Source organism: Micropterus dolomieu, linkage group LG09 (genome assembly GCF_021292245.1).
Source record: "Micropterus dolomieu isolate WLL.071019.BEF.003 ecotype Adirondacks linkage group LG09, ASM2129224v1, whole genome shotgun sequence".
Taxonomy (NCBI): Eukaryota; Metazoa; Chordata; class Actinopteri; order Centrarchiformes; family Centrarchidae; genus Micropterus; species Micropterus dolomieu.
In genome coordinates this window covers 8,997,915-9,008,894 of record NC_060158.1, presented here as the reverse complement: position 1 = coordinate 9,008,894, position 10,980 = coordinate 8,997,915, and the positions used below count along the sequence as shown (strand labels likewise).

Sequence of the window (10,980 nt, the reverse complement as noted above, 5' to 3'; positions counted from 1 at the left end):
TCATACACTGGCGGAATAGCCGCCAGGGGCAAATTGGGGTTCAGTATCTTGCCCAAGGACACTTCGACACGCAACCAGGGAGCCAGGGATCGAACCGCCGACCTTCCGATTAACAGCCAACCCGCTCTACCGCCTGAGCCACAGCCGCCCCAATTCACATTGTGGTGTGCAGGGAGTGTGCCCCCTTTCAAAACAAGCGGTTGATGCAGACATGAAATAACCAAAACACAATATACACATGCCTTGAAGTAAATATCAATTTGATACACAATATTCGATTTTTGATTTCTGAGCGCTTCATTTTACATAATAGACATTTTTGAGGCTGTAGTTTTTTAGAAAATATCCTGTTAAATGTACATGTTATTGAGGACATACTTTTGACTCCTCGTCCTCCTCCATTATTCAGTTTTCCTGTGTTAGAATTTAAATGATAATATATTCCAAGACTTTTTCTCTTGCCACATCACAGAACTTGGTAATATTTTCAGCTGCTGCACCACCAGTTCATGCAGCGAACACTGTAAATACAGGAAATGAATCAAAAAGGAAAGTACATAAGTGAGTCATTTGAAATCCAATAGTTTAGGCGTATGCTGTGCAGATTGTAAAGCGCCTTGAGGCAAATTTGAAATATTGGACCAATAAATAAAAATTGACTTGACTTAAGTCATGTGGCAGACACCTGTGTGGAAAACCTAAAAAAACATGATGACATATGGCAAACATAGGCAAAGAAGAACTGTCACACCTCACTCTCTGAGACTGAAAGCTATAAAAAAAGTGCTGTTTTTGTTGTAGAGCTGTTGTAATGTAACATGTTAGTGTTATTTTAATCAGTGCCTGTGTGTACAGTGTTTTCTTCTGTCGAAATTTGTAGCTTGATATAAACAGTGTCTAATAATGCACGTGCTAATTCTAATTAAGCTAAGTAATGGTGTGGATCTTCTGCTATAGTAGGTCTTCAGGAGACCATGACTAATGTCTGATGGTTTGTCTTCCCTAACTGCCAGCGTAAATTATAAAAATCAGGAATTACTCCACAATTATGTCTCACGTTGACTAGATAAACTCAGATCTTATTGCTGGAAGACGGGGCTGCTATCCTGCCAGACACAGTTGTATTTGTGTTAAGGTAGCCACTGACTTGTGCATGCTGCCTCAGTCGCAAACAGCTTATGTACAGTTCGGTAAGCAAGTTAATTTCTTGTTTTCCACCTGACAGAGCCGCGGGTAAACAAGCCTCCTGTTGCTGTAGTTTCCCCAAAGTTCCAGGAGATCTCTTTGCCAACAAGCTCCACTGTCATAGACGGCAGCCGTGAGTGTCCCACATGACACACACATGCACACATGCTCAAACATCTTAAACACCAGCTAATGAGAAGAAGCCTCAAAATATGTACCATTTCCCTCTCATGCTGTCAGATGTATTTAACAGGTCATGCCCCTCTTCCGTTATGCCCTGTTCCTTCCTCCTCTTTACAGAGAGCACCGATGATGACAAGGTGGTGGCGTGGCACTGGGAAGAGATTAAAGGTCCCCTGAGGGAGGAGAAGGTCTCTGCCGACACACCCGTCCTGACCCTCACCAGTCTGGTGCATGGGAACTACACGTTCAGGTACGGGTGGACCTCTGTCATCCTGTAGAGATCAATGTCATTGTTTTAAGTGAAATTGGCTATAAATATGCTATAAATATCTGACTTAAGCATTTACAAAGAGCGAGAGAAATGGGAATGAAAAAACTGTTGAATACTGGGCCCCAATTCTCTATATATAAATTACTGAAATTGTTGTTTACTACATGCAAATCAAAGTTAGGATTTTACGGACTGTGTTTTGATTTAAGTCAGAGGTGACATTATTTATATTTCTCAGTTTGACAGTGACAGACTCAGACGGAGCCACAAACTCGACACAGGCCACGCTCTCAGTCAACAAAGCCAAGGATTACCGGCCTGTGGCCAACGCCGGCCCTAACCAGGTCTGAAGTACTTTCTGTCACCATGACCAAACCACTGTTTTAGTTATTGTATATTCATACAATTACAGGAAGTAGTAGATCACTTAAAAAAATTGCACTAATGCACTCCTGATAACCGATAGCTGGTCTTTCCTCTTAATTCATCCAGGTCATCCAGTTGCCGCGCAATTCCATCACTCTGTACGGCAACCAAAGCACCGACGACCATGATTCCCTGTCTTATGAGTGGTCCCTCAGCCCCGAGAGCAAAGACAAGGTGGTGGAGATGCAGGTGAGATGCTCATACATATAAGGTTTTAGTTAATTATGTCCTTGATAAGAGAATCATGGCTAAGAATGGCATCTTTTTGTGCTTTTCAGGGCGTACGGACACCGATCTTGCAGCTGTCGGCTATGCAGGAAGGAGACTACACCTTCCAACTGACCGTGACAGACTCTGCTGGACAGCAAGACACTGCGCAGGTCACTGTCATTGTACAGCCAGGTAAGCAGCTGGAGAGTAAAAAACAAAGCTCCTGTTAATGTCACCTGAGCACTTTTTGAATAGTGTTTTCAGTGAAACGTTGAGAGGCATATTTGATTAATAGGCTGGTGAGAGTATTATTTGCAGTTTTTGCTTCTTGCTTCCTTATAGCTGTCATGCTTTCCTTACTTTTATTAACCATGTTTTTTACATCTATTAATTCAGCTGTGTGCACCACTTAAACACTACTTCTTGTTAGCCCTTACTCTCTCCCACAGGTTATATTCAAATATACGCATGAAATGTGAAGAGCTTACTGAGCATCAGTATATAATGTAGCTGTATTTATACTTGGCCTTTTAATAATGTGTGAAGCTGATGTCAGTACTTAAACTGCTGATATGAAATCCTATTTGCTTAACATTTGGTCAACAGTGTTTTGTCTCAGTGAATGGGAGATGTCTGTGGGTCCGTGTGTACGTTCAGCCAAGTGTAGAGAGTGTCACCACACACAACTATGAGATTTTGAAATGTTTGAACAGGCTTCTTATGTCAACACACATCCGCCTGCGAGGTCAGCGAAGCATTCAGTAACAGTAGCCAAAAAAGAATCTGTAATTCCAGAGCAGGTGATCTTTATGTGCGCAGTAGAAATGATCATAGAATCAGAAGATCTGAATACAGTTATATAGGGTTTTTTTTGTTTTTGTTTTTTCTGGGATGTTATTAGTTAATAACCAATTAAGAAAATTGTTGTTGAAAGAATACAAAGAACAACATCAGCCCACTTTGTACTATATCTTTCATGTGGGTTTCATCGCAGTGTCCCTCTCACTCTGCGTCCTCCAGAAAACAACAAGCCACCAGTAGCAGATGCAGGACCGGAGAAAGAGCTGACGTTGCCGGTTGATCGAACCACGCTGGATGGCAATAAAAGCAGCGACGACCAGAAGATAGCCACCTACCACTGGAAACAAACCAAGTCAGTCAGACACAGACTTATGCAGGCACTTTGCATTGACTGCAGCCTCAGTTAAAAACGTCAAGCTCTGTTGCCCCTTTTTTATTGTTCAGTGTCATCAAAGTTTATGTAAATTCCTTTTCACACTTTGTGTTTCTGCTTCTGTCTACATGTCTCCCTCCACCAGGGGTCCTGATGGTGTGAAGATTGAGAATGCAGACACGGCTGTTGCCACGGTGACAGGTCTTGAGGTCGGCACGTACGAGTTCACCCTGACAGTAACTGATGAGAGGAAGCTGGCGAGTAGCGACACTGTCACGGTCATCGTCAGAGAAGGTTAGGAGAGTGTGTGTGTGTGGACTAATCCATTTCTCTTTAGCAAAATAGCTGGCAGCGGTTGGTGTCAGAGAGGTGAGGATTATGGATGTTGTTGAGAAATATGAATTTGTAATTAAGGAAGCATTTACACTTTTCAAGCATTATAAGTACAGGTGTGTGTGTGTGTGTGTGTGTGTGTGTGTGTTTAAAGCAGAAGTCGTTCTTATCTCACTATTTTTGTTTAAGACAACGGTAAGCTTGTATGCTTTGGGCATGTTTCTGAACTTGACATTGTTTTATGCACAGTGTCAGTAAATCCTTTGCTCAAAGCTAGTCTCCCAAGAGTCCATAATAAAAACATTTTCAGAAATACTGTACAATGCACATATGTGCACAAATACTCATCCTATATACACATGATTATAAATACCTGCGCACGCACACACAATCAGCTATACATGATCATACCTAGTTACATACACGGAATATGCGCACAGACATCTGTTGTGTTGAGTGATGATCCATATTTTTTCTTCTTCTGTTCCTTATATTACTTTTGGTCAAGGTCAAAGTTTATTTATATAGCACATTTACAAACAGTCACTACTGCCCCAAAGTGCTATACAGATACAGAGAACAGCATAAGATAAAAAAGCATAATAAATTTCCGAATACAACCCTTCTAAAACAAAATATGCCAAAACCAGACAACAGATAAAAACTATACTTAAAGCAATAATAACGATAAAATGTCACAGCTCAGCATGTGTTAAAAGCCAGTGCAAAAAGATGTGTTTTTAAAGTGATTTAAAGCTCTCAATAGAGGTAGCTGCTCTAATGTTGAGAGGAAGAGAGTTCCAGAGCTTAGGACCTGCTACTAAAAAAAACTGTCCCCTCTGGTTTTCAGTCTCCTCCTTTTGTAAGTGTTGTAGATGCAACAATGGCAACAAGCAAGAAACACTGGCTTAAACTGTACCTGGATATCCACCTCAATGAATGAATATACAGTATTTCATGATGCGTTTTTGAGTGTAATGTGTTTCTGAAATCAGTGTCTTGTGTTTTTCCACCAGAACTGGACCAGCCGCCAGTGGCTCATGTTGTGTCGAGTCCGCCCATCGCTCTGCCTGCCAGGACCGCCACTCTAGATGGATCTCGCTCCACTGATGACAAAGGTGGCGTCAGCTACCTGTGGACCAGAGATGACAGCAGCCCTGCCGCTGGGGTGAGACTCGCTGTTGTAATGAGTCCTTGGACTGAATATTACAAATGATTGTTGTTTGCTCTGACTCTGATTCCTCCCTGAAACACTTAAACCACGCTAAAACAGCTGCTTGTGATTTACCTTGTAGCCAACGTCAGACATCCACAGTATTAGCAAATGAGCAAAAATTTTAAACATTTTAACGCTTGTGTATTTTTTTTATAGGATGTACTGAACAGCTCAGACCACCAGGCAGTGCTGTTTCTGGGAAACCTGGTGGAGGGGAAGTACAGCTTCACCCTAACTGTAACTGACAGTAAGGGACAGACCAGCACTGACAGGGGCACAGTGGAGGTCAAACCAGGTATATACACACTTTCACACTGATATAAAACCTCTTTTGGCGATGCACCATGCTTTTATGTCTCTTGTTTCGTTTTTCGTCGTCCCTCATAATCAAAGAGCAGCAGCTTCTTTTCACGCTTTCGTATTGTAGTAAGGTGACAGTTTGTTGTGATTTCACCATATCTTATGAAAAAGAGTCCTTGACTGAAAAAAAAGATTCTTATTACTCTTTCTATATTGTTGTGTTGCTCTCTCCACTGCCACATACTGAACATTTTCTTGGGGTCACTGAGGGCAATGTTCAGGAAAAGTGGAAAAAAAATCAAAAGTTAAAGGAGCTGTATGTGACATTTGCGGTCACTAAATGGGGGCAATTAGGGCACGAGATCTCAGACCAAAACCAATGGGCCACCAGACTTCATTGAGAAAAACAGTAACTGTTTCAACAATCATCAACTTTGGTTTGGTCACAATAAATCCTTAATTCACAGAAATATTCACACACAGATCAGGCTTCAATGGCAGCAGGGGACAAATTCACTAGTCAAACAATGTCCACTAGAAGTGCTTTTTTTGCCACTGGCAGGCTCAGATTGTGTCTGACAACATTATGGAAAAGATCCCTACAGAGATAGACCTTTTTGTTAACAAAAATGATCTTATTGTTTAACTATTATATCGCTCTTGCTGCCACCAGACTCCATTGGGGGGGAATAAAACAATTATTTTATCTTGCACGTCAACACACTTCATTCAAACTCAGCAGAAACAAAAAAACTCACCAAAACTGTCTTTGTTAGTCTTTCTACTGTTCCAGCAATCACCAACTCTGGTTTGGTCAAAATAATAGGCTACGTTCAGACTGCAGGCCTTAATACTCAGTTCAGATTTTTTTCCCAGATCCGATTTTTTTTGTTTGACAGTTCACATTATTGCCCATATCAGACTCCAGTGTGAACTGTCCGCAGCCTGAAAAGTGACCCGCATGTGCAGAAGAATAACATGACGTCACATGTAGCACGCTGTTGCAGGATACAGAAGTAAACAAGGAGCCACAGAGGTTGGCTCCGGTTAGCTCACAGGAGACTCTCGTTTTTTATTGTCCTCTCACGGGTCACATTTCTCCCAAATTATGATAAGTGTTCACAACTTTCTGTCCTTCTCATTACGGTTTTTGCCGCTGTACAATGCAACTGCCCCACAACCGCTCAGACAAATAGCATGCACGTAATTCAGAAGAGAGCTTGCGATCCGATGGATTTCAGGTGTAAGAAAGGGAATTTGTGAGCAAATGAAAGCTAGGTAGAGAAGAAAGAGAGCCACATGTTTAAGAATGGATTTTTGTGGAGCTTTTTCCTTCACCTCGGCTCCGTCTACAGCAGAACTGTGACACTACCTGCTCAAGAGTGAAGTCAAAGTCGCATCAATTCCGACCTGAGTGTCCAAACTCGGGTTGCATTTAAAAAGATGCTATCTGTATTGGATTTGGACCACATATGGAAGTGTCCCAACTCCGAACTGGAAACATATGGAGTCACACATGAACAAAAAAATCGTATTGGTCTGCAGTCTGTACGTAGCCTTACATGAAAAAAGAAACAACTGTTATATCACTCTCCTCACAGATGAACGGTTTCACACGGAGGGACTCGCATGCACTATCATGCACACGCGGCCTGACCGGCTGTATAAACAACGGTCTGAGAGGCTGGGAAAACAACACATGCAGAGGGAGTCTGACGTCATTCTCTGCTCAGGGAACCATTACTCCACAATATCTTTCCACAGCAAAGAGTTGTTGTCTGCTATATTAATGTTCAGAATCTCATAAAAAGAACCTTTTTAAATTACAGCATTTCATCACATAATGCCTTTTGCGATGTAATGGAGTTTTTTTCCTTTCAAACCAAAGCCCATGCATACGAACGGCTTCCACACAGCAAGAGACTCTGCAGTCAACAGCAGAAGGTTGAGCAGGTCAGCGTGCAGCATACGGTGAACAGACACAGACGCAGCCAGAAACTAATCCGTCACTTGGTGCTCTGGCCTCTTTCCCAGATTACAGAGTATCGGATGGGTCCTGCAATCAGCCTGTTTTTCTCATGTCACTTTCTCCCTCTACTTGTTACTTTTTCTTTCCCAGTACACTGCACTCTCCTCTCTACCATTCCCACCCCTGTCCAGGTCCCTTCTGAGTTTTCTGTTTTCTGTTTATCAGACGTATGGGAGCGTGACCTAGTGGAGTTGGTGCTGGAGGTCTCTGTATCCCAGGTCTCCCACCGGCAGCGTGACATGCTGCTGCGCCAGGTTGGGGTTTTACTGGGTGTGCTCGACAGCGACATCATAGTGCGGGAGATCAGTGCGTATAATGAGCACAGGTGAGTCGTTCTACTTATTCTTTTAGTTAGAGTTATTTAACAGAGTTATAAGTTTTATTTCTGGTCTAAAATCCCTGTATATCTGAATGTTAGACTTTTATTATAACTCCAACTTGACTTTTCATCTGTAAGCCTGGTAATGAAATATAAACATAATCATGAAAAAGCCTGATTTTACTATATAATTAAGCATTTTTCCCCTTTCTTCCTCCCTCCTCAGCACTCGTTTGGTCTTCCTGGTGTCAGGTGGTCCAGGGCGCCCTCCTCTGTCTGGCCACAGCGTTGCACTTAGCCTACGCAACAAACTGCGCAAGCAGAAGAATGACTTTCTCATCTACAAGGCTCGACAAGTGGATACAGTCAGTGAGTACATGGCAAATATAGTTTGTAAGGGACACACACAACAAAGGGAGAAAGAAATGTGCTTTGTACACAGGGCACTATGCTGTACATGATGCTGGATTATACTGTACATATTAGTTTACAAGCAGTATAACAAGCTTAGTAGTTAAAATCATATAATGTTCTGTGAATTTGTTTTATACACGTTGCCACATGATTTAAGTTGATGTTCCTCTTGAACCAGATGCTACAGGCAGGTCATAGTAACACAGCTGCTTTAACCTCTTGATCTCTAAGATAATGGTCAGATTATGACAGGGATTGACAGGACTCAAAGGTCAAATCTCTATGATTTACACATTATATCTTATCCTCCCTTGACTCTTTCTGTCTTGCCTCTGTGATGAAATCTGTACAATGTTCTTGTATTTAAAGAACCCGTTTGTTCTATAAATATACATATGGTACCCTGCTGCTTTTCTCCCTCAGTCTGCCAGCTAAACTGCTCAGGTCACGGCGAATGTGACTCATTCACACGGAGCTGTGTCTGCCACCCTTTCTGGATGGAGAACTTCATCCGAGCTCAGCTTGGAGATGCAGAGAGCAATTGTGGTGAGATGAGATGAATCTCATTAATTGAGTATTTTCATCGGTCAGTGCATCACATGTAACATGGTAATTTTTTCCCCAAACACCACAGTAAAGATCTCATGGTTTTAATCTTCTGAAATATTCATGTAGTAGGCAATTTATTTCGGAAGCATTTTTTTGTCATGTCTTTTTACATCCCGACAGCAGTAATTAAAACAAATACCCTGATTTATACTCTGACATGAAAATTAAAAAAGCTGTTGCAGGACTAAATTAAAAATGACCAATCATTTCATTCATTCTGAATAAAATGATTGGCTGGCTTATGTGCCTGTCTACCTACCTCTGTCTGTGCACTCATTGCTCATGAAAATGCGTTTTTAGGGAAATTGCTTTGAAAGGGAGGCTTGAACAGAGGGGGACACTTTCAAAACTTAGCTGTCTCTTGCTAATTCATCCAGCATTGACTACCCGGGCTTTAATAATGGCTTTTTAATATGTTCCACGTAGTCCATTGCAGAGTGATAACACACTTTGCTTTTGTGTCTAACAAATATTTTGTTTTCAGAGTGGAGCGTGCTCTATGTGACCATAGCATCCTTTATGATTGTGGTTGCTATAGCAACAGTTGTCTGGGGGATGGTGTGTTGCTGCAACAGGTGATCACAGTTTCTAAACTGTCAGATATTATTAGGATTATTACTAAATTTCTTCTACATACAGTATGTACATAATTTCTCTTTCTTTTTTTGCCCCTGAAAGGCGTAAGAGCAAAGTGCGCAGGAGCAAAAGCAGGTATAAAATACTAGAAGCTGATGAGCAGGACAGTTTGGAGCTACAACCACCTAGAGCTGGTAAGACAGTTCACATACTACCTGTTTAAGTAAAGGATTAAATTAAATATTCCACTTGGTCCGGGCTAGACATCAAACTGTTTCCTTCTCTTCTCCTCCACCGCCTGCCTAACAGCCCGCATGAAGCCGGTGCCCGCTCCCACCTCCTCCGCCCTCATGCACTCAGACTCCGACCTGTACAGCGATGACGGTCAGGGCGGGGTCCCGTGGACAGAGCAGGAGCGCGGGCATCTCCTGCGGCCCCAGAATGGCTCCCTGAGGAACGGGCAGGGGCCGGTGAGGGGCAAAAAGCAAAGAGAGGAGCTGCTATAGCAAGGGAGGAAGGGGGGAGCTCGCTGCTGCCCTCACACACACATCTCATCTCAGCTGTCACAACCCTCTGTTCCTCACTCTTCCTGTTTCTCTTTTGTCGTTGTTCAACACAAAAACCCTCACACCTCTCATCTGTGAAGAGAGACTGTGTGTTGCCTGGATTTAGGAAGAGAAAGAAGGAAAAACATGCGGTCAAAGAAAAAACACCACTGTACTGAAATTCCCCTGCTCCCACACTGAGCCAATATGGAGGGGAAAAAAACTGTTTGCTGAGAACTAGTAGTGAGCACTGTGTTTTTAATGGTAAAACAATATAACGTAGACCCCTTTTATTTAACACAGTGACTTAAAGAATGTAGTTACCCCTCTTACTGAGGCACATGTTGTTTAGAGACCGTGGGAGAGTAAGTAGCCTGAGTGACACTTGACTTTCTTGATTTTAAAAAAAAAAAAAAAGAAAAGAAGCTTCATTTACACAAAAACCAGCCACTTGACACGCTCGCTCACACCTTGCCTCTTGTAGACACGCATGTACGCACACAAAGACATCGTTTTCACACTGTTCCAGGTCAACCCTGATGCTACCAAACACTGCCATGTTAAAACCAATGGTTAACTCTGCTCTGATGATTTTTGTTAAGAGGCCAAACACGGTGACTCTTTGGAAAGAACCAAACACAACCAAAATAGAGCTACCAACAGCAATGGACACTCCTCCTCCAAAAAAAGAAAAAAAATATGTGCATGAAGAGTGAAAGTAGTTCTGGTATAATTTGATACTGGAATGATCGCCTGCACGTTTTGTATGTTGGGTGTATGTGTAGATTTTTCTGGCTGCTGAGCCAAAACATGTTTGTTCAGAGCAGTTTATACATTTTTATTTCTGTTATTAACCCAGGGAAGAGTCACAGTGTTGTTAGTTGTGTCGATCAGAGGCAGAAGGTGTCTTTCAAAAAAACAAAAACGCCTCGCTTTTACTCTGAAGGCTTCTCTGTGGATTAAATCACTGGAACACACACTGGAATACACAACGTTAATGAGTTTGGTTTGATAATGAGGAGAAGTTCCCAAGACAACGAATAGGATGGACTGAACACTTCTTCCTCACTCACTTCATTATTCATTAATGGAATGACTCCTTGAACCATGAAGACCACTTAAGTTTTTTGTTGTTTTTTTTTTTATTACCAACCTTTAGGCTGTGATTAGATGTCGATGCACTTTGATTT

At 42.1% G+C, this 10,980-nt stretch overlaps 1 protein-coding gene across 1 annotated transcript in view; it reads left to right on the top strand.

Annotated features, from left to right (window-relative positions):
* Nucleotides 1-10,212, top strand: part of kiaa0319l (KIAA0319-like ortholog) — a 14,853-nt gene extending 4,641 nt beyond the window's left edge. The window contains exons 7-21 of the mRNA XM_046057862.1: nucleotides 1,226-1,318; nucleotides 1,486-1,618; nucleotides 1,878-1,983; nucleotides 2,132-2,254; nucleotides 2,344-2,467; nucleotides 3,296-3,428; nucleotides 3,595-3,743; nucleotides 4,799-4,950; nucleotides 5,155-5,293; nucleotides 7,493-7,652; nucleotides 7,873-8,015; nucleotides 8,484-8,606; nucleotides 9,154-9,244; nucleotides 9,348-9,439; nucleotides 9,555-10,212. Coding sequence (XP_045913818.1) covers nucleotides 1,226-1,318; nucleotides 1,486-1,618; nucleotides 1,878-1,983; nucleotides 2,132-2,254; nucleotides 2,344-2,467; nucleotides 3,296-3,428; nucleotides 3,595-3,743; nucleotides 4,799-4,950; nucleotides 5,155-5,293; nucleotides 7,493-7,652; nucleotides 7,873-8,015; nucleotides 8,484-8,606; nucleotides 9,154-9,244; nucleotides 9,348-9,439; nucleotides 9,555-9,751 — 1,958 coding nt within the window. The 3' untranslated portion in view covers nucleotides 9,752-10,212. The remainder of the gene's footprint in view (nucleotides 1-1,225; nucleotides 1,319-1,485; nucleotides 1,619-1,877; nucleotides 1,984-2,131; nucleotides 2,255-2,343; nucleotides 2,468-3,295; nucleotides 3,429-3,594; nucleotides 3,744-4,798; nucleotides 4,951-5,154; nucleotides 5,294-7,492; nucleotides 7,653-7,872; nucleotides 8,016-8,483; nucleotides 8,607-9,153; nucleotides 9,245-9,347; nucleotides 9,440-9,554) is intronic.
* Nucleotides 10,213-10,980: the final 768 nt, after the last annotated feature.